This window comes from Electrona antarctica (genome assembly GCF_951216825.1).
Source record: "Electrona antarctica genome assembly, chromosome: 12".
NCBI classification, from domain to species: domain Eukaryota; kingdom Metazoa; phylum Chordata; class Actinopteri; order Myctophiformes; family Myctophidae; genus Electrona; species Electrona antarctica.
Genome location: NC_136793.1, coordinates 1,186,337 through 1,210,233, shown reverse-complemented (window position 1 = coordinate 1,210,233; position 23,897 = coordinate 1,186,337). Strand labels below are relative to the sequence as shown.

At 46.5% G+C, this 23,897-nt stretch overlaps 1 protein-coding gene across 1 annotated transcript in view; it reads left to right on the top strand.

Moving 5' to 3' along the window:
* Positions 1 to 23,897, top strand: part of LOC306933678 (uncharacterized protein) — a gene marked incomplete at its 5' end in the record, with an annotated part of 149,248 nt that overhangs the window by 18,751 nt on the left and 106,600 nt on the right. Inside the window, 8 exons of the mRNA XM_079515988.1 lie at positions 1,452 to 1,505; positions 1,756 to 1,800; positions 3,105 to 3,158; positions 5,053 to 5,106; positions 8,942 to 8,995; positions 10,259 to 10,312; positions 10,416 to 10,469; positions 12,293 to 12,337. Coding sequence (XP_079372114.1) covers positions 1,452 to 1,505; positions 1,756 to 1,800; positions 3,105 to 3,158; positions 5,053 to 5,106; positions 8,942 to 8,995; positions 10,259 to 10,312; positions 10,416 to 10,469; positions 12,293 to 12,337 — 414 coding nt within the window. The remainder of the gene's footprint in view (positions 1 to 1,451; positions 1,506 to 1,755; positions 1,801 to 3,104; positions 3,159 to 5,052; positions 5,107 to 8,941; positions 8,996 to 10,258; positions 10,313 to 10,415; positions 10,470 to 12,292; positions 12,338 to 23,897) is intronic.

Sequence of the window (23,897 nt, the reverse complement as noted above, 5' to 3'; positions counted from 1 at the left end):
CATTGTTATGGTAAACTGTATGCGATGCAGCGTGCCTCATTGTTATGGTAAACTGTATGTGATGCAGCGTGCCTCATTGTTATGGTAAACTGTATGCGATGCAGCGTGCCTCATTGTTATGGTAAACTATGCGATGCAGCGTGCCTCATTGTTATGGTAAACTGTATGTGATGCAGCGTGCCTCATTGTTATGGTAAACTGTATGCGATGCAGCGTGCCTCATTGTTATGGTAAACTGTATGCGATGCAGCGTGCCTCATTGTTATGGTAAACTGTATGCGATGCAGCGTGCCTCATTGTTATGGTAAACTGTATGCGATGCAGCGTGCCTCATTGTTATGGTAAACTGTATGCGATGCAGCGTGCCTCATTGTTATGGTAAACTGTATGCGATGCAGCGTGCCTCATTGTTATGGTAAACTATGCGATGCAACGTGCCTCATTGTTATGGTAAACTGTATGTGATGCATCGTGCCTCATTGTTATGGTAAACTATGTGATGCAGTGTGCCTCATTGTTATGGTAAACTGTATGCGATGCAGCGTGCCTCATTGTTATGGTAAACTATGCGATGCAGCGTGCCTCATTGTTATGGTAAACTATGCGATGCAGCGTGCCTCATTGTTATGGTAAACTGTATGCGATGCAGCGTGCCTCATTGTTATGGTAAACTGTATGTGATGCAGCGTGCCTCATTGTTATGGTAAACTGTATGTGATGCAGCATGCCTCATTGTTATGGTAAACTGTATGCGATGCAGCGTGCCTCATTGTTATGGTAAACTGTATGCGATGCAGCGTGCCTCATTGTTATGGTAAACTGTATGCGATGCAGCGTGCCTCATTGTTATGGTAAACTGTATGCGATGCAGCGTGCCTCATTTTTATGATAAACTATGCGATGCAGCGTGCCTCATTGTTATGGTAAACTGTATGTGATGCAGCGTGCCTCATTGTTATGGTAAACTATGCGATGCAGCGTGCCTCATTGTTATGGTAAACTATGCGATGCAGCGTGCCTCATTGTTATGGTAAACTGTATGCGATGCAGCGTGCCTCAATGTTATGGTAAACTGTATGCGATGCAGCGTGCCTCATTGTTATGGTAAACTGTATGCGATGCAGCGTGCATCATTGTTATGGTAAACTGTATGCGATGCAGCGTGCCTCATTGTTATGGTAAACTGTATGCGATGCAGCGTGCCTCATTGTTATGGTAAACTGTATGCGATGCAGCGTGCCTCATTGTTATGGTAAACTGTATGTGATGCAGCGTGCCTCATTGTTATGGTAAACTGTATGTGATGCAGCGTGCCTCATTGTTATGGTAAACTGTATGTGATGCAGCGTGCCTCATTGCCGTGTTCTAACTGCGTGTGTCTTCTGTATGCGATGCAGCGTGCCTCATGGCCGTGTTCTAAGTGCGTGTGTCTTCTGTGTTGTTGGTGGCAGGGAGACCTGGGCCCCGTTGGTGCCATGGGCTCACCCGGACCGCCAGGACTCAAGGTAAAACGTCCCGAAAGAAAGAAAAAAAAACAAAGCGTACAGCTTAAGCATTCGCTCTCTGGTCTTGATTTGTATGTAACGGGAATCAGGGTTTTGGAAAACGGGGAACGCTGGGGCATTTAAACACCAGCTAATAGGGAAATACCAGGGCCTGCTCATTCATCATGTTTCCGTTTTTTCTTTCTTTTTTCCTTCCTTCCTTCCTTCCTTTTTTTTTTTTTTTTTGTTTTTGTTTACCCCTCTTCCAAAGGGAGTACCAGGCAATCCGGGGGAACCAGGACTGAAAGGTGATAAGGTGATCTGAATATGTCTTTCTTAGTCTATTAACCACCTGCATCCAAGCATGCTAGAGACGACCACGTCTTTGTTATTCGCACATCGTCGCACGCGGGTGAAAAGCTAACAGACTAAGCGTCGACTTGAGAGGTTGGCTTGAGAGGTAGTGCGACCAGAACAGATCTGTAAGCACCGTAGCGCGACCAGAACAGATCTGTAAGCACCGTAGCGCGACCGGAACAGATCTGTAAGCACCGTAGCGCGACCAGAACAGTTCTGTAAGCACCGTAGCGCGACCGGAACAGATCTGTAAGCTCACAACGCGACCAGAACAGAGATCTGTAAGCACCGTAGCGTGACCAGAACAGATCTGTAAGCACCGTAGCGCGACCAGAACAGATCTGTAAGCACCGTAGCGCGACCAGAACAGATCTGTAAGCACCGTAGCGCGACCAGAACAGATCTGTAAGCACCGTAGCGCGACCAGAACAGATCTGTAAGCACCGTAGCGCGACCAGAACAGATCTGTAAGCACCGTAGCGCGACCGGAACAGATCTGTAAGCTCACAACGCGACCAGAACAGATCTGTAAGCACCGTAGCGTGACCAGAACAGATCTGTAAGCACCGTAGCGTAGCACGACCGGAACATATCTGTAAGCACCGTAGCGCGACCGGAACAGATCTGTAAGCTCACAATGCGACCGGAACAGATCTGTAAGCTCACAATGCGACCGGAACAGATCTGTAAGCTCACAATGCGACCGGAACAGATCTGTAAGCTCACAACGCACTACTGTCGTATAACTGGTGTATATTAGCCATCTGATATGTTGCAGGTTTGAGGCTAGCTGGGAAAGCGGCTGATGCTAACATTTTAAAACCACCTCTACTGCAAATTTAAAAGTATAATCCCCCCATTGATGTTTAAATCGAAGTTTAACCCATTTAGAAATAAATAAAAAGTCTTCTGAAAGAATATATATTCAAAGATTTGTGTCACATTTTCACGATTTTTCAAAAACAGCAGACCTACAAGCTCGTAGTGCGCCGGTGGCGCGCTATGAGCTTGTAGATCTGCTATTTTTCAATAGCTAAAGTATAACCTAATGCTTAAAACACCAAAAGGGGTTCCCGCCCAGAATGGTTTAAAGTAGTGGTGAGACAGGATGAACATTAATCCAGGTTTACTGTGAAAATTAAAACCAAGATTAAAAAAACTAAACCAAGATTAAAAGCATGTGGTTTAATCGGCATTCTGATAAATGCTCTTATGTTGTTGTTGTTTTCTTTGTCTGTTTTTTTATTTTTGTATATTTTTCAGGGGGAAATCGGCTTGCCCGGAGAGGTGGGAGAGCTTGGATTCCAGGGCGACAAGGTTATTCTTTTTAGCTTCACGCAATGGAGGCTTGACCTGTTGTTGTTTTTATATATATATAATTTTTATCCAACGATTTTGCAACCCATTTCTTTCACCCAGTGTCAATTATCTAATGCAGTGGTTCCCAAACTGTGGTGCGTGCACCCCTTGTGGTGCGCCAGCGCCTTCTAGGTGGTGCGTGCACCCCTTGTGGTGCGCCAGCGCCTTCTAGGGGGTGCGTGCACCCCTTGTGGTGCGCCAGCGCCTTCTAGGGGGTGCGTGCACCCCTTGTGGTGCGCCAGCGCCTTCTAGGGGGTGCGTGCACCCCTTGTGGTGCGCCAGCGCCTTCTAGGGGGTGCTGTGGTGCGTGCACCCCTTGTGGTGCGCGAGCGCCTTCTAGGGGGTGTGCGACATGAAAAGTCTAATGGTGGTGCTATGGTTTTATTTTAAATATATTAACATATTATGCCAATATATGGCAAGTAATGCAGAATATAGCCTATGCTGCATATATATTATTCCATATTCAGACAAGTTCCATTCCCCTCCATCAGGCGCCCCGGCTGGCCAGGGGGGAGGTTGTTTAGAGACCAGTTCCTTTCCCCTCCATCAGGCGCCCCGGCTGGCCAGGGGGAGGTAGTTTAGAGACCAGTTCCATTCCCCTCCATCAGGCGCCCCAGCTGGCCAGGGGGAGGTAGTTTAGAGACCAGTTCCATTCCCCTCCATCAGGCGCCCCAGCTGGCCAGGGGGAGGTAGTTTAGAGACCAGTTCCATTCCCCTCCATCAGGCGCCCCGGCTGGCCAGGGGGGAGGTTGTTTAGAGACCAGTTCCTTTCCCCTCCATCAGGCGCCCCGGCTGGCCAGGGGGAGGTAGTTTAGAGACCAGTTCCATTCCCCTCCATCAGGCGCCCCAGCTGGCCAGGGGGAGGTAGTTTAGAGACCAGTTCCATTCCCCTCCATCAGGCGCCCCAGCTGGCCAGGGGGAGGTAGTTTAGAGACCAGTTCCATTCCCCTCCATCAGGCGCCCCAGCTGGCCAGGGGTTAGGTCGTTTAGAGACCAGTTCCATTCCCCTCCATCAGGTGCCCCGGCTGGCCAGGGGGAGGTAGTATAGAGACCAGTTCCATTCCCCTCCATCAGGCGCCCCGGCTGGCCAGGGGGAGGTAGTATAGAGACCAGTTCCATTCCCCTCCATCAGGCGCCCCAGCTGGCCAGGGGGAGGTAGTTTAGAGACCAGTTCCATTCCCCTCCATCAGGCGCCCCAGCTGGCCAGGGGGAGGTAGTTTAGAGACCAGTTCCATTCCCCTCCATCAGGCGCCCCAGCTGGCCAGGGGTTAGGTCGTTTAGAGACCAGTTCCATTCCCCTCCATCAGGCGCCCCGGCTGGCCAGGGGGAAGGTCGTTTAGAGACCAGTTCCATTCCCCTCCATCAGGCGCCCCAGCTGGCCAGGGGGAGGCAGTTTAGAGACCAGTTCCTTTCCCCTCCATCAGGTGCCCCAGCTGGCCAGGGGGAGGTAGTTTAGAGACCAGTTCCATTCCCCTCCATCAGGTGCCCCGGCTGGCCAGGGGGGAGGTCGTTTAGAGACCAGTTCCATTCCCCTCCATCAGGCGCCCCAGCTGGCCAGGGGGGAGGTCGTTTAGAGACCAGGATTACTGCATGTTTTTCGTGAGGTCCCTCAAATGAAAATGCATTTGGCCGCGGACCCCCACCTGAAAATATTTTGTGCTAGGGACTTTCCCATACATTTGCTTTGTTCAAATGTTTAAAAATTTTTTTTTTGTAGTTATTGTATTATTGTCTATTTTGATGCAAAATTAACTTATTTTTCCCCTGCGGACGCTCCAGGAACAGCGTCCAAGCGACGCGTGTTTCTGCCTCGTTGCCATGTTTACACTGTGGTGGTCTTATTTTGCAGGGGATCCAAGGCTTACCAGGGTTGCCAGGTCCTCGCGGAAAACCTGGACCACAGGTATATTTCCCACCGTCAGTGAAATGCTGGCTATGACTCGTAGCATATAAACAAGACACCGAATCCTCCACACATGTGTTGCCCAGACATCTGTTATACTGCCAGACTCACAGAAACACCAACCACTGCTGTCAATGTTAATATGAATCCAGAATGGCCAGTCTTATATTTAAAGGCGTAGTGCAATGAAAAATACGTTTTTCACACTTTTAGACCATATCCGTGGTCATCATAAGGGAATACCTAACAATGGATGCCAAAAAATGACGTGATGACGTGTCGAGGCCCACATCGATAAAAGCCAATAAAAATGAAGCTCACCCGTTTAATTCCCCATATGTGCGCATCCGTCCAGCACGGCTGCTACTGATTACAGAAATCCTCCGTTTTTATTCCCATTCAAGATAACATCCAGACAGTGTATTACTCGGTTTCAACGTAATCATTCCGCGTTGTGACGTCATTGAATGTTTTCACTCCGTCCACTCTTAACTAAAAGGCAGATCTTTAGCGGATCAGATGGAGGTGATCAATACAGAACAATCAATGTTTGAGGAGCTCAACGCTATGTTAGCCGACCGGTCATTGGTCCGACAACGACAACCTACCTCAAACCCTAACCTAACCATAACCGCAAGCACGGAGCAGACCTTTTGGTGTTAGCATTATGTTATGCTTTAGCTATTGAAAAATAGCAGATCTACAAGCTCATAGAGCTTGTAGGTCTGCAATTTTTGAAAAGTCGAAGAACGACTGACATAGAAACATAGCTTTTTCAGAAAACTGTCAGGATGTAGAAGACATTTTTAGAATCTGATCTCAGGTCAAAATGGGTTTAACACATGTTCGCCAACCTTAATCCGGTTGCCAACCTTAACCCGGTCGTTTTCCCGCATGTCGGACTATTGACATGTCGGAAAAAGCGTACGCACGCCATAATAACTATTAGCGCCCGCCCCGGAAATTACCGATTATTGCTTCCGGTTCACCGGGTCAGGTTTTGGGCTCTTCAAAATGAGACAATCTAGGTGGTCCTCAGACGAGCCCGGCTCCATCTTCAGTTCCAGTCATCCTGGTTCTCCATCCATCTGGACAGTGTTCCAGTCATCCTGGTTCTCCATCCATCTGGACAGTGTTCCAGTCATCCTGGTTCTCCATACATCTGGACAGTGTTCCAGTCATCCTGGTTCTCCATCCATCTGGACAGTGTTCCAGTCATCCTGGTTCTCCATACATCTGGACAGTGTTCCAGTCATCCTGGTTCTCCATCCATCTGGACAGTGTTCCAGTCATCCTGGTTCTCCATCCATCTGGACAGTGTTCCAGTCATCCTGGTTCTCCATACATCTGGCCAGCTGGTTGGTGCTCGGTGCTCCTGCGTCTTTCTGGAGTACATCCACATGATATATTAACATATTATGTTATTGTGGGAACAGTGGGACGTCCTCTTGATCGATGCCCATGTGTTCGTTCCCACAGCACTACTTTGCTGGCTGGCAGTTCTTGATGTCTTTGCCAGGCAGTGTCCTGCTACTCTCATTCTCCTGGCTGCTATAGTCTCAGTGTCCTGCTACTCTCATTCTCCTGGTGTATTTGGCAGTGTCCTGCTAGTCTCATTCTCCTGGTGTCTTTGGCAGTGTCCTGCTATAGTCTCATTCTCCTGGTGTCTTTGGCAGTGTCCTGCTATAGTCTCATTCTCCTGGTGTCTTTGGCAGTGTCCTGCTATAGTCTCATTCTCCTGGTGTCTTTGGCAGTGTCCTGCTACTCTCATTCTCCTGGTGTCTTTGGCAGTGTCCTGCTATAGTCTCATTCTCCTGGTGTCTTTGGCAGTGTCCTGCTATAGTCTCATTCTCCTGGTGTCTTTGGCAGTGTCCTGCTAGTCTCATTCTCTTGGTGTCTTTGGCAGTGTCCTGCTAGTCTCATTCTCCTGGTGTCTTTGTCAGTGTCCTGCTATAGTCTCATTCTCCTGGTGTCTTTGGCAGTGTCCTGCTATAGTCTCATTCTCCTGGTGTCTTTGGCAGTGTCCTGCTATAGTCTCATTCTCCTGGTGTCTTTGGCAGTGTCCTGCTATACTCTCATTCTCCTGGTGTCTTTGGCAGTGTCCTGCTATAGTCTCATTCTCCTGGTGTCTTTGTCAGTGTCCTGCTATAGTCTCATTCTCCTGGTGTCTTTGTCAGTGTCCTGCTATAGTCTCATTCTCCTGGTGTCTTTGGCAGTGTCCTGCTATAGTCTCATTCTCCTGGTGTCTTTGGCAGTGTCCTGCTATAGTCTCATTCTCCTGGTGTCTTTGGCAGTGTCCTGCTATAGTCTCATTCTCCTGGTGTCTTTGGCAGTGTCCTGCTATAGTCTCATTCTCCTGGTGTCTTTGTCAGTGTCCTGCTATAGTCTCATTCTCCTGGTGTCTTTGTCAGTGTCCTGCTATAGTCTCATTCTCCTGGTGTCTTTGGCAGTGTCCTGCTATAGTCTCATTCTCCTGGTGTCTTTGGCAGTGTCCTGCTATAGTCTCATTCTCCTGGTGTCTTTGGCAGTGTCCTGCTATAGTCTCATTCTCCTGGTGTCTTTGGCAGTGTCCTGCTATAGTCTCATTCTCCTGGTGTCTTTGGCAGTGTCCTGCTATAGTCTCATTCTCCTGGTGTCTTTGGCAGTGTCCTGCTATAGTCTCATTCTCCTGGTGTCTTTGGCAGTGGCCTGCTATAGTCTCATTCTCCTGGTGTCTTTGGCAGTGTCCTGCTATAGTCTCATTCTCCTGGTGTCTTTGGCAGTGTCCTGCTATAGTCTCATTCTCCTGGTGTCTTTGGCAGTGTCCTGCTATAGTCTCATTATCCTGGTGTCTTTGGCAGTGTCCTGCTATAGTCTCATTCTCCTGGTGTCTTTGGCAGTGTCCTGCTATAGTCTCATTCTCCTGGTGTCTTTGGCAGTGTCCTGCTATAGTCTCATTCTCCTGGTGTCTTTGGCAGTGTCCTGCTATAGTCTCATTCTCCTGGTGTCTTTGGCAGTGTCCTGCTATAGTCTCATTCTCCTGGTGTCTTTGACAGTGTCCTGCTATAGTCTCATTCTCCTGGTGTCTTTGGCAGTGTCCTGCTATAGTCTCATTCTCCTGGTGTCTTTGGCAGTGTCCTGCTATAGTCTCATTCTCCTGGTGTCTTTGGCAGTGTCCTGCTATAGTCTCATTCTCCTGGTGTCTTTGGCAGTGTCCTGCTATAGTCTCATTCTCCTGGTGTCTTTGGCAGTGTCCTGCTAGTCTCATTCTCCTGGTGTCTTTGGCAGTGTCCTGCTAGTCTCATTCTCCTGGTGTCTTTGGCAGTGTCCTGCTACTCTCATTCTCCTGGCTGCTATACTTTCTGGCTCAGCCGTGGTATTCCCTCATACAGGGTATTGTTGGTAACATGTAGACTGCTGCTGATGTGAAGTACTGCACGCAACAGACTTCTGCAGGGTTGCCTTCAGGGTCCAGCATTCACTGCCATATAGGAGAAGAGACTACCGTTGCATAGAAGAAGCTGACTTTAGTCAGGGCCCTGCGTGCGTGCGTGCGTGCGTGCGTGCGTGCGTGCGTGCGTGCGTGCGTGCGTGTGTGGAAATGTTCTCCAAACAATGTAACTGAAGTTGGGAACTGTCACTTTGACCACCTATTTTATACAGTACTGTCATATGATGTCGTGTGGAAAAACTAAATTAGGAAGGAATCAAGGAATCAAATCTCTATGTGATGATATGACTAAATGATGGGTGTTTTCTAGGGTTTCTCTATGTGATGATATGACTAAATGATGATGGTGTTTTCTAGGGTTTCTCTATGTGATGATTATGACTAAATGATGATGGTGTTTTCTAGGGTAAACCTGGTGATAAAGGCCCTGATGGTTTTGCGGGTCCACTTGGTCCTGAGGTAAGAGTAACAATCACCAATGACTTAATTAACGTGTTTTTCATGAACTCCCGGAGCGCCAATAACGTGTTTTACATGCTGTTTAGCTTCCTATTAATTGATAACATTATATATCTATCTATCTATAAAAGCACCGAAAAATGTCTGTCACTCTGTCTGTCTGTCCTTCTGTCTGTAGCCTACACTTCCTTATATTAACCTGACTCCGCCAGATGGGGCAGTAGAGAGTACTCTCTACTGCCCCATCTGGCGAACATCATTTGCTGTTCATATATTCAGGGTAAGGACTAGTATATATATACATAGACTTACCGCATATCAAGGCTCCCGTTAGATCGGTAGCTCTGGGCTCGATTGGCTTTGCCTGCAGCCTGAGGCAGGCAACACAATGGAGAGGCCCATTTCTAGGCCTTTTACTCGTATTTACGGCTCAGATCGCGCTGGATGAACAGAGCGACTATGTTTAGCGGCTCAATAGTAAATCCACATGCCAAAGACTCTTAGATAGATGTCGTTGACATTAGCTTTAGACCACTTTTCGCTAGCTGCTTTTGGGGAGGCGGAGGTGCCCTTCTTCTACAAGCGAAATAGAACGAGAGTCTATGGTGGCAGTAGCCGAACTATCGCTACTGCCCCCTGGCGGTGGACGAGTTTTAAGCCTTGATCGTACTTACTGCGGTTGTGCGTGGGTGCGTCGCACGGCAACGCTCGCGTTGCGAGCTTGTAGATCTTCTATTTATCTTCACCCGTGTGCAACTAAGTATATAACTCCGGCTCGAGACGCACCATCATCGCCACCGGCTGTTTAAGTCACATGTTTTCCCCTCTCAGAGTAAAGCGTAACGCTGTTTAAGTCACACGTTTTCCCCTCTCAGAGTAAAGCGTAACGCTGTTTAAGTCACATGTTTTCCCCTCTCAGAGTAAAGCGTAACGCTGTTTAAGTCACACGTTTTCCCCTCTCAGAGTAAAGCGTAACGCTGTTTAAGTCACACGTTTTCCCCTCTCAGAGTAAAGCGTAACGCTGTTTAAGTCACACGTTTTCCCCTCTCAGAGTAAAGCGTAACGCTGTTTAAGTCACACGTTTTCCCCTCTCAGAGTAAAGCGTAACGCTGTTTAAGTCACACGTTTTCCCCTCTCAGAGTAAAGCGTAACGCTGTTTAAGTCACACGTTTTACCCTCTCAGAGTAAAGCGTAACGCTGTTTAAGTCACACGTTTTCCCCTCTCAGAGTAAAGCGTAACGCTGCCGTTTCCTTCCCCTGAAGGGTTTCCCCGGAGACATAGGCCCGCCGGGACACAACGGGCTTGAGGGACTCAAGGTTGGTATTAGTGGCATCCCACCAATATATACTGTATAGATATAGATATCAATCCTTGTGCATAAAAACAGTAAAAAGCTTGTGTTGTGTTGTCGCCCCCTAGGGGATGCCAGGGTTGAGGGGGTTGCCTGGACCAAGAGGAACACCTGGGATGGAGGTGGGTTTGAGTTCAGTTTCTTGAAAGTCTTGATTTATACTTCGCTATGTTGTCACACGGAACACACACGCCTCACTTTCAGTTAGGGGTGTCAAAATTGTTGTATTCAAATTAGAATCGTGATTCCCGTTATGAACGATTCAAAATTGATTCATAATTTCCATTTTTTTTGTTACAGTTACAGGAGTTTTCACTACATGGTGTCTGTGATATGAAATGTAAGCTTAACCTAATCACAGTAAACATCATGTCTTCAGTCATTTTCAAGTTACGGTAGTCACTTCAGTTCAAGACTGGAGTAGATTGTGATGAAATCCTATGTATTGAATCGAGAATCATTTTGAATAGAGAATCATTTTGAATACAAAAAAAATGCTTTTGAATTAAAAAAAAAACGTTTTTGGATTGAGAATCGATTTTGAATCGAATCGTGACCCCAAGAATCCGAATCGAATCGAATCGTGGGACACCCAAAGATTCACAGCCCTACTGACGATACAATTTACAATTTAGGCATTTAGCAGACGCTCTTAATCCAGAGCGATTTACATTAAGCAAGAACAAAAAAGCATGGGAATACATCACATAAAAAGTATTTATCATGAAACATGCGTACCGTAAGCTAAGAATGTAACAGTGGAATATCTATATAATGAAGCTATACATATAAAACTATACATGTATACTATACTATGCTATACATATGTACTTCGATGTGCTATGACTACATACAATGCAATTATAGTGCTGTCTACATGACATAAGTCTGTTTCAAATGCTATCTAAGTCTAAGAAGTGCTATCTAAGGGGGGTAGGGCAAGTGCTATGGGCCATGATGGAGTCTGAAAAGGTGGGTCTTCATACTACGGCGGAAGATTGGGAGTGATGCTGAGTGATGCTGATGCTGCAGATACTCATTCCAATAGGCATTTGCATCGTTCACCTTATTTTACATTTCAAGCACTTTTTCTGACTACACTTCATTGATCAGAGTCCCCCTCCTTTTTCGAAGGTAGATTTTCATCTTACACATTAAATTCCCATTGACAGTGAATGGAGAATTTATGTCTACGAAATATTTATGTTACGATGATAAGAATGTTCCCTCACTTCACACGGGTGTGGATTTGTTTTCATCTACACCAAATATCTTCGCTGAAAATAGCCAATCAAGCTCATCCTTTTTTCTATCTACACCAAATATTTGTTTGCATTGGGATTCATTTCCTGGGCCTGGCGTCGTCATGAAAGGGGGCGGGGCTGGGCCTGGCGTCGTCATGAAAGGGGGCGGGACTGAGACGCTCTATTGTCGGGGTCCTTGACAGGAACAAAATCTTTAGTGAACCACTGCGCTATGCACCAGTGTACGGTATTTACACATGCTGTACTGTTGGTAGAATGTGTCCTCTGCATTTATCCATCTTTAACCCATTGGGCGGGAACCCCTTTTGGTGTTTTAAGCATTACTGTATGTTATACTTCAGCTCATAGCGCGGCACCGAGTGCCGCGCTATGAGCTTGTAGATCTGCTATTTTTGAAAAATCGTGAAAATGTGGCGCAAATCTTTTGAATATATATTCTTTCAGAGCGAACGTTTTTAACTCGCATGTTTGCTTTTCTGGGGAGGTCCCTGGAACAACATATTTTCGGCGGCCAAATACAGATAATTCTGGGGGTCCTTCTTGACATGAAAAAGGTTGAGCACCACTGACATAGAAACATAGGTGTTTTCAGAAAACTGATTTAGAAGCCTTCTTGTAGAATCTACTGTAGGTCTAAATGAACTGTCCCTGACCATTGGCCATTGTTGTTCTCCTCCCAGGCTGATGAGGGGTCACCGGGGCCAGCTGGCCCTCCTGGACTGGAGGTGAGTGTCATTTGGATGTCATGATTTGTGACCAGATTTGACTGAGAGACTGCCATTGCGCAAATTCCAGCTTTCCAGCTTCACCAGAGGAGAAAAAGCTTTTTTTTTCTTCTTTTTTTTAATGAGTTAATATCACAGGCAGCCTCTTCACATACTAGAGCATGTCTGAAATAAGTGTCAGAGCTGAAATCGACATGTAAATATGAAATCAATGCTTAAACATGTAGCTAGGTGTAATGTTAGAGACCACAGAAGACATGTAAATATGAAATAAATGCTTAAACATGTAGCTAGGTGTAATGTTAGAGACCACAGAAGACATGTAAATATGAAATAAATGCTTAAACATGTAGCTAGGTGTAATGTTAGAGTCCACAGAAGTGAACCTTTCAAGCCTGTTTTCTCAACTCGCTGTTTCTCTGCAAGACATTACTCTATAAGCCATATCTCCAAAACTGGTGGGTCAAACTGAACAACCAATATGTCAATTTGAAGCTATGATTCCCTGCTTTCATATGACATGACAAAAAACGAAAATTCAAAAAAATCCAATGGCAGCCCCTCAGTCATTTGAATAAAGACTGCACACCAATACACAATAGTAGAGCTCTTCCAGTGCCACACACCCACACACTGCACCACCACCGGTCACGAGTCTGAGTCTTAACTTTAGGTTTGGCTTACCATTAAGCTATATATACGACTGGTGGTAACAACTTGGCCAGTAGTGTGCAATAGGCGGTGGTTGTTTTCAGATTTCCCTTTTTTATATATATATATATATATATTTGTTTTACTTTAAGTAAGAGTAGCAATACTACATTATACTGTAGAAATATTTTGTTACAACTTAAGTAAAATACCTCTATTCTTACTACAAGTAAAAGTACAAAAGTATTGGCATCAAAACATTCTCACAGTACCAAAGTACCCATTTCACCATTACAAAATAAAATAATATATATGTGCATAGGCGGCGGGTGTGTAAGGCTAGGCAAGGCTTAGCCTTCCCAAACATTATGCTGGGTATAAATATATATGCGCAGCATTATATAGAATATATATAGTGTGTGTGTGTGTGTGTGTGTGTGTGTGTGTGTGTGTGTGTGTGTGTGTGTGTGTGTGTGTGTGTGTGTGTGTGTGTGTGTGTGTGTGTGTGTGTGTGTGTGTGTGTGTGTGTGTGTGTGTGTGTGTGTGTGTGTGTGTGTGTGTGTGTGTGTGTGTGTGTGTGTGTGTGTGTGTGTAGTCGCTGCCCCCTGGTGATCGCTGATCGGGTAGGCTATACAGCAACCAGCCTAATCAGCAGATTGGCTACTTGGTATAACTTTTTTTTTTAAATCCAAAATGAATACTTATATATTGATCCCGGCAGCCTAGACAGGATGGATAGATTAATCTAAGGCCCCTGAAAGTGTTAAATATAAGAGAAGCTAGTCTGGATTAATAGTAATCAATACATCTTGTCTTCTCGTGGGTTTAGTACCTATAAACACGAGACATCTCGTGAATGGAATAATTCAGTTAAAAAGCTGGAGGGACAAACCCTTTATAGCAAAAACGAAAATTCAAAAAAATCCAATGGCAGCCCCTCAGTCATTTGAATAAAGACTGCACACCAATACACAATAGTAGAGCTCTTCCAGTGCCACACACCCACACACTGCACCACCACCGGTCACGAGTCTGAGTCTTAACTTTAGGTTTGGCTTACCATTAAGCTATATATACGACTGGTGGTAACAACTTGGCCAGTAGTGTGCAATAGGCGGTGGTTGTTTTCAGATTTCCCTTTTTTATATATATATATATATATATTTGTTTTACTTTAAGTAAGAGTAGCAATACTACATTATACTGTAGAAATATTTTGTTACAACTTAAGTAAAATACCTCTATTCTTACTACAAGTAAAAGTACAAAAGTATTGGCATCAAAACATTCTCACAGTACCAAAGTACCCATTTCACCATTACAAAATAAAATAATATATATGTGCATAGGCGGCGGGTGTGTAAGGCTAGGCAAGGCTTAGCCTTCCCAAACATTATGCTGGGTATAAATATATATGCGCAGCATTATATAGAATATATATAGTGTGTGTGTGTGTGTGTGTGTGTGTGTGTGTGTGTGTGTGTGTGTGTGTGTGTGTGTGTGTGTGTGTGTGTGTGTGTGTGTGTGTGTGTGTGTGTGTGTGTGTGTGTGTGTGTGTGTGTGTGTGTGTGTGTGTGTGTGTGTGTGTGTGTGTGTGTGTGTGTGTGTGTGTGTGTGTGTGTAGTCGCTGCCCCCTGGTGATCGCTGATCGGGTAGGCTATACAGCAACCAGCCTAATCAGCAGATTGGCTACTTGGTATAACTTTTTTTTTTAAATCCAAAATGAATACTTATATATTGATCCCGGCAGCCTAGACAGGATGGATAGATTAATCTAAGGCCCCTGAAAGTGTTAAATATAAGAGAAGCTAGTCTGGATTAATAGTAATCAATACATCTTGTCTTCTCGTGGGTTTAGTACCTATAAACACGAGACATCTCGTGAATGGAATAATTCAGTTAAAAAGCTGGAGGGACAAACCCTTTATAGCAATGATATGATTGGCTACTGATACTGTCTGAAAATAGAGCTTTAACATAACAAAATCACACCTGTGTGAAGTGAGGGGCGCTAATATATTAAAGTCTAACTCATGTTGATTAGGGGATGTAGTGGTGATGTGAAACAAACGGTGCAAACACAAACATTAAATGCCATTAACAATAAAGAGACAATATGGCGAGATGAGTTACAAAATGACGTACGTTTTCCCTTCATTGTCAACGGCGTTTATTAAACAAACATCGAACTAAAGACACACATTAAACCTGTATATAGGAGAGGCTAGCGGCCTCCACCAAAACAATATCACTTACCCTATATACCTTCAAGTAAAGTTAAGTAAAAAAATATATATAGCACCTTTATCCAAGGCGCTTTACATAGATTGTGCATTACATTCACACACACATTCATACACCGATTGCGGCGGAAGCCATGCAAGGTACCAACCAGCACATCGGGAGCAATTTGGGGTTCAGTGTCTTGCCCAAGGACACTTCGACATGTAGACAGGAGGAGCTGGGATTTGAACCGCCGACCCATGGATCATTGGACGACCTGCTCTACCTCTTGAGCCACATTCGCCTAAAATAGTACTTGAGTAAAGTACTTAGTTACTATCCACCACTGCAGGAAACACAATAGTAGCACAGTTGCCGCCCCCGCACGCCACACCCCCGCACGCCACACCGCATCTGACAGGAGTCTAACTTGATGTTTGGCTCACCATATATAAACCATCAGTGGTCTAAATATGGCCAGTTGTGCAGGATGGGTCCCTGGCAGGAGCGTCACTCTATTGTTCTGGAGATATCTTGATAGACGCTTACGCTCACTTATTGCTTACTGTGCGCTGGCGTCAGCCAGATTGGTTAGCAAATTGCTATGGCTTCTCGTGGTCACGGAAGGCTCATCACTGTCACCATTCAGATGACGAAATGACAGCCTTGCATTTTCCTCAAAATGGGCTCTGCGACGACTCTGTACACAGACATTTTATTTTTTGTACAATATAAACACAGTACAAATATTGGTTTAATGGACTTTTTAAGAGTATTACTTGTGGATAAATGCATAGATTGAAGTTCTCAGTTCCAATGGCTGATTTCAGTTATTTGGATTCCTTAACCCATTCTGGGCGGGAACCCCTTTCGGTGTTTTAAGCATTATGTTATACTTTAGCTATTGAAAAATAGCAGACCTACAAGCTCATAGCTTGTAGGTCTGCTATTTTTGAAAAATCTTGAAAATGTGGCGCAAATCTTTGATATATATTATATTATATATTATATATTCTTTCAGAGTGAACGTTTTTAAGTCAAATCTTTGCTTCTGGGGGTTTTTTTCTGGGATATTTGAGAACCACTGACATATAAACATGGGTTTTTCAGAAGGCATTTGTAGAATCGTCCTTTTAATGGGTTAAAAGCCAGCGTGTTGCAAAGTGAAAACAGCCTATCTCTCAATACGTCAAACAAAAACATTGTTCAGAAACATTTTCCATAAAATCTTAATTATTTGACTAGTACAAACATACTTTGAGAACTCCGCTACTATAGTTATGCACAGACCCTATTGCCCATGTGCAGACACGGCGGCCATGTTTCCATCACAGTTTGGAAGCACTCGTTTTCAGTAAAGCAGTCCTGCTGCCTCCTCATTATGTGATCATTCAAAACAGGTGGCAGTTGAGTGGTGTCTAACGAGCACTCCCAAACTCCAGCACTTAGAAAAATAATCGCCTGCAAGGAGTAAGGACACTAGACTATAACATATAAGGAGTAAGGTGAATGGAGTTGGACTACACTCCGGTACAGTAGGTGGCGGTATACACCTTAACCAGGTAGCAACCCGCCCTAAAACCCCCAAAGAAGAAGAAGAAGAAGAAGAGTAAGGACACAAAGTAGCTCATAACAACATGTCTGCAGTGGACTTTTATGAAACAAACACTTTGAGGATAGAAAGAGAATAATTCAAGCTTTCCGCACAGCTGCAATGTCGGTGAGTTTGACATTGTTTAATTACAATCAGACAGGACTTTTCTGTTTGGATGAATGGGCTGCCATTGGAAGTTGCACCTATAGGTAGCACCTTGCCCTTAACTCATATGGTAAGATGGCCGCGGTCTGCATGTTATGGAGAATTGGGACACTAGGGTTCATATGCTTACGTCTCTCCAGCATAGTTGAAATGTAACACGAGCAACGCAGACCAAACCGTGTGATTTTGAGCCTTGCTTTTGAGCTGACAGCGCTGCAGTGGTGGAAAGTAACTAAGTACTTTTACTTAAGTACTGTACTTAAGGACACTTTTGAGGTATTTGTACTTTACTTGAGTAATTCCAATTTCCAGTACTTGTACTTCTACTCCACTACATCTCAGAGCCAAAATGTGTACTTTTACTTCACTACAATTATTTTAAAACTTTAGTTACTACTGTAGTTACTTTGGCGATTTTAATTTTGATTAGAAAACATACATTAACCACTTCAACCCTATACATTTTGGCCATTTGAAAATAGCCGATCTACAAGCTCACAATGCGTCGCGTTGCAACACATTGTGAGCTTGTAGATCTGCTATTTTCAATAGACTTTGTACACATTCTGAACTTGTGAAATGGGACATTCTGCAATATGAGTACTTTTACTTTTAGTACTTTAAAGGACCACTTCACCACTTTTCAACATGTCTTCATATAATTGGTCCTCACTAATGTTCATGATAAAACACCACCATTTTTTCCTACTCAGTCTGTGTCTCATAGGAGGGCTTTGGGCAGTTCGGACATCCGTCCACCAGTGACATCATCATTAGGTAGATTTTTTTTAAAACATTTGTTTTAAAATATATTTAGATTTTTATGATCGTGAGAACGATGGCTTCAACTTTTGCATTGCAACTTTTCAGGAAAAGAAAGCCTGCCGTTTCTATTAGCTTGGAATCACCATCGATGATGTCACTGGTGGACGGGTTTCTGAACTGCCCACAGCCTTCCTATGAGACACAGACTGAGTAGGAAAAAATTGTGGTATTTTATCATGAACATTAGTTAGGACCAATTATAGGAAGAGAAGTTGAAAAGTGGTGAAGTGGTCCTTTAAGTACATTTTTCTTTTTTTTTTAATAATTTTTATCCCAAGATTTTGTAACCCATTTTTCACCCCTGTGTCAATTATCTAATGTGATCCTGGGCTCTACACACCCTCCGCCAACCTAGTCCCCATATATGGGGGACATGGGGAGAGCAACGGACTTGAACTCATGCTTCCTTCATGCCTGAGTGTCCAAGTTGCTCCTTTACACCTGACAGGGGGGAGTTTCCCTGGTTGGACGTAGCGCGTGGAAGGAACACGTTATTCCAACCAGTTCATTTCCCCTCCGTCAGGCGCCCCGGCTGGCCAGGGGGAGGCAGTTTAGAGACCACGATTACTGCATGTTTTTGTGAGGGTACCTACCCTAGGGGACACGGGGAGAACATGTGAGGGTACCTACCCTAGGGGACACGGGGAGAACATGTGAGGGTACCTTCCCTAGGGGACACGGGGAGAACATGCAAACTCCACACAGAAAGGTTCTTTCGCCAACCCCGCCTCGGGTATGGGCACTGATGACGCGGAGGAGGAAACACGCCGCCAGCACCCACAGCGCCCCGAGCGGGAATCGAACCCAGGACCTTCTAGCTGTGAGGCGACAGCACTACCAACTGTGCCACCGTGCCCCCTTAAGTACATTTTGATGCCGATACTTTTGTACTTTTACTCAAGTACATTTTCAATTCCGTACTTTAACTTGTAACAAAGTAGTTCTAAGTTGCAGTATTGGTACTTTTACTTAAGTAAAACAATTGAGTACTTTTTTCCACCACTGCAACGCTGCATGCTGGTACAGAGCCATGCTGGTACAGGACCATGCTGGTACAGGACCATGCTGGTACAGGACCATGCTGGTACAGGACCATGCTGGTACAGGGCCATGCTGGTACAGAGCCATGCTGGTACAGGACCATGCTGGTACAGGACCATGCTGGTACAGAGCCATGCTGGTACAGGACCATGCTGGTACAGGACCATGCTGGTACAGGACCATGCTGGTACAGGACCATGCTGGTACAGGGCCATGCTGGTACAGAGCCATGCTGGTACAGGACCATGCTGGTACAGGACCATGCTGGTACAGAGCCATGCTGGTACAGAGCCATGCTGGTACAGGGCCATGCTGGTACAGAGCCATGCTGGTACAGAGCCATGCTGGTACAGGGCCATGCTGGTACAGAGCCATGCTGGTACAGGGCCATGCTGGTACAGAGCCATGCTGGTACAGGGCCATGCTGGTACAGGGCCATGCTGGTACAGAGCCATGCTGGTACAGAGCCATGCTGGTACAGGGCCATGCTGGTACAGAGCCATGCTGGTACAGGGCCATGCTGGTACAGAGCCATGCTGGTACAGAGCCATGCTGGTACAGGGCCATGCTGGTACAGAGCCATGCTGGTACAGAGCCATGCTGGTACAGGGCCATGCTGGTACAGAGCCATGCTGGTACAGAGCCATGCTGGTACAGGGCCATGCTGGTACAGAGCCATGCTGGTACAGAGCCATGCTGGTACAGGGCCATGCTGGTACAGAGCCATGCTGGTACAGAGCCATGCTGGTACAGGGCCATGCTGGTACAGAGCCATGCTGGTACAGGGCCATGCTGGTACAGAGCCATGCTGGTACAGGGCCATGCTGGTACAGAGCCATGCTGGTACAGAGCCATGCTGGTACAGAGCCATGCTGGTACAGAGCCATGCTGGTACAGAGCCATGCTGGTACAGGGCCATGCTGGTACAGAGCCATGCTGGTACAGAGCCATGCTGGTACAGAGCCATGCTGGTACAGAGCCATGCTGGTACAGGGCCATGCTGGTACAGAGCCATGCTGGTACAGAGCCATGCTGGTACAGAGCCATGCTGGTACAGAGCCATGCTGGTACAGGGCCATGCTGGTACAGGGCCATGCTGGTACAGAGCCATGCTGGTACAGAGCCATGCTGGTACAGAGCCATGCTGGTACAGGGCCATGCTGGTACAGAGCCATGCTGGTACAGGACCATGCTGGTACAGAGCCATGCTGGTACAGGGCCATGCTGGTACAGAGCCATGCTGGTACAGGGCCATGCTGGTACAGAGCCATGCTGGTACAGAGCCATGCTGGTACAGAGCCATGCTGGTACAGAGCCATGCTGGTACAGAGCCATGCTGGTACAGAGCCATGCTGGTACAGGGCCATGCTGGTACAGGACCATGCTGGTACAGGACCATGCTGGTACAGAGCCATGCTGGTACAGGGCCATGCTGGTACAGGACCATGCTGGTACAGAGCCATGCTGGTACAGAGCCATGCTGGTACAGGGCCATGCTGGTACAGGGCCATGCTGGTACAGAGCCATGCTGGTACAGAGCCATGCTGGTACAGGGCCATGCTGGTACAGGGCCATGCTGGTACAGGGCCATGCTGGTACAGGGCCATGCTGGTACAGGACCATGCTGGTACAGAGCCATGCTGGTACAGGGCCATGCTGGTACAGGGCCATGCTGGTACAGAGCCATGCTGGTACAGGACCATGCTGGTACAGGACCATGCTGGTACAGAGCCATGCTGGTACAGGACCATGCTGGTACAGGACCATGCTGGTACAGGACCATGCTGGTACAGAGCCATGCTGGTACAGAGCCATGCTGGTACATGACCATGCTGGTACAGAGCCATGCTGGTACATGACCATGCTGGTACAGAGCCATGCTGGTACATGACCATGCTGGTACAGAGCCATGCTGGTACAGGACCATGCTGGTACAGAGCCATGCTGGTAGACTCCATCCATCTGCAGTGTCTCCATGCTGGTACAGAGCCATGCTGGTAGACTCCATCCATCTGCAGTGTCTCCATGCTGGTACAGGGCCATGCTGGTAGACTCCATCCATCTGCAGTGTCTCCATGCTGGTACAGAGCCATGCTGGTAGACTCCATCCATCTGCAGTGTCTCCATGCTGGTAGACTCCATCCATCTGCAGTGTCTCCGTGCTGGTACAGGGCCATGCTGGTAGACTCCATCCATCTGCAGTGTCTCCATGCTGGTACAGGGCCATGCTGGTAGACTCCATCCATCTGCAGTGTCTCCATGCTGGTACAGGGCCATGCTGGTACAGAGCCATGCTGGTACAGAGCCATGCTGGTACAGGGCCATGCTGGTAGACTCCATCCATCTGCAGTGTCTCCATGCTGGTACAGAGCCATGCTGCTAGACTCCATCCATCTGCAGTGTCTCCATGCTGGTACAGAGCCATGCTGGTAGACTCCATCCATCTGCAGTGTCTCCATGCTGGTACAGAGCCATGCTGGTAGACTCCATCCATCTGCAGTGTCTCCATGCTGGTACAGAGCCATGCTGGTAGACTCCATCCATCTGCAGTGTCTCCATGCTGGTACAGGGCCATGCTGGTAGACTCCATCCATCTGCAGTGTCTCCATGCTGGTACAGGGCCATGCTGGTAGACTCCATCCATCTGCAGTGTCTCCATGCTGGTACAGGGCCATGCTGGTAGACTCCATCCATCTGCAGTGTCTCCATGCTGGTACAGAGCCATGCTGGTAGACTACATCCATCTGCAGTGTCTCCATGCTGGTACAGAGCCATGCTGGTAGACTCCATCCATCTGCAGTGTCTCCATGCTGGTACAGAGCCATGCTGGTAGACTCCATCCATCTGCAGTGTCTCCATGCTGGTACAGGGCCATGCTGGTAGACTCCATCCATCTGCAGTGTCTCCATGCTGGTACAGGGCCATGCTGGTAGACTCCATCCATCTGCAGTGTCTCCATGCTGGTACAGGGCCATGCTGGTAGACTCCATCCATCTGCAGTGTCTCCATGCTGGTACAGAGCCATGCTGGTAGACTCCATCCATCTGCAGTGTCTCCATGCTGGTACAGGGCCATGCTGGTAGACTCCATCCATCTGCAGTGTCTCCATGCTGGTACAGAGCCATGCTGGTAGACTCCATCCATCTGCAGTGTCTCCGTGCTGAGCTGGCCCGAGGTTCACACAATAGCACTAGACGAGGCCAACAACAGTAATCCAGACTGACCTCTGCATTGGCCGCACTGACGTCTCCCAATGTGTAAACCACACATGTGTAACCCGCTCTGGAAATAATACTGTACACAGGGGCGGAGTAAAAAGATGAGTAGCCTATTTATTTTTTAACACGCAGCACGTCCTCTCTCTCTCTGTCTGTCTGTCTCTCTCTCTCTATCTCTCTCTCTCAGTCTCTCTCTCTCTCTCTCCAGCATGTGTGCGCAATGTCTGTGACTGAGACTGTGACAAAGACGCGGTCAATAATATATACCATAAATAATAGGCCAAATATAACACTTCCTCTATCTGTGACTGTGATCAGATCCTCACACACATAACTCCTCTCTCAGCCTGCTCAATCTCAGCAACTGTTTGCGTAAATGTATAATGTTTTTCCCCGGGGGGGTTGGGAGTCAGGTTCGGCGAGGCGAGGCCCGGTCGTGCGGTCCACCCCCCGGCCCGGCCCAAAGTAGTTCCGCCAGTGACTGTACACACTTGGCCAAGGCTTTTTTAGGGGGTTTAAAGCAGTCTTTGATGCATAACTGCCATTATTTTTTGGTGCTGAAGGGGTTTATTTTTTCAGCTTTTTTTTCCCCAGAATTTCTCACAATGTGTGTTTTGGCATCAGTTATCCAAATATTGTCCATCGAGGAAATGGAGCTACCGGCGTTCACTCAGGCAGACTCTTCACATACTAGAGCATGTCTGGAATATAAGTGTCAGAGCTGAAATCGACATGTAAATATGAAATAAATGCTTAGACATGTAGCTAGGTGTAATGTTAGGCCCTCATTTATCAACCGTGCGTACGCCAAAATATGGGTGTACGCCGAAACAATTTTCGGCATTTACGATTTGCGCCAAAGCATGAATTTGAACTTGAGCCAGGACAAAAATCACGTCTGGTCGGGAGCTGTCGTACGCTTTGTCCTCACCTGTTTTTCTGTCGTAGAACAGCGGAGCAGCATTGTCTGAACTGCTGACACGCTGTCACAGGCATCTAAACATATGTTTTCACTCCTAAAATGTTAATATAAAACTATGTATATACATGTAAAAGAAAAAGAGATATTTCCAACTTTACAAGTAATTAAAATCGCGCAATTAAAAACAATATAAAATGTTTACAATGTATTAGTTTGTGCTTAATCAAACAGTGCTTTACTGGCCTTGTTATGCGAGTGCACTTGTGAGATGATTTGGGAGCGCATCGCATGCGGCATTTGCGTGACATCAGATGCCTATAGAATCACTGTGATATTATAAAAAAAAAGGCACATGGACTGCACGCCTTTATTTCCAAGTGACAATGACAATCATACAGCTTGCCTATTTGCAATTGTAGCAGGCTATAGGCGTAAGGGGCTTAATCATTCACCATTTACTGCTTTGACAGTTCAGATAAAAAAAAATATCTGAACATTTTCGGGGGTCGGGAGGACGGGGCCGCGACGTGCGTCACCAGCCCAGCACATACTAGCACACATGCAAACCTTCATCCATATGTTTATGATTCGTTCATCAATGATCAAATCACTCCATAAACGTTGATTATGACTACCTTGACGACATGGTAGCCTATCTCTCATGCAGGCATCACTCACCCACAGGACTTATCACAGCAGTGCGCAGTCTCACTGATCGCCTTCGCCGTGCACTGCGCACGAATGGGTAAAATTATTATAGGCCTACAAACGTATTCCATTCATGGCGATGTGATGTGTCATGTAGCCTTGAGGTGCGTGCGTGCGTGCGTGGACATGACAGAAAGGCAAGCGAGGTGAGAGGGAAACAGACAGGGTAGGAGGCCTACAGCTTTATTTAATTCATGCAGGTGTTCGTTCTTT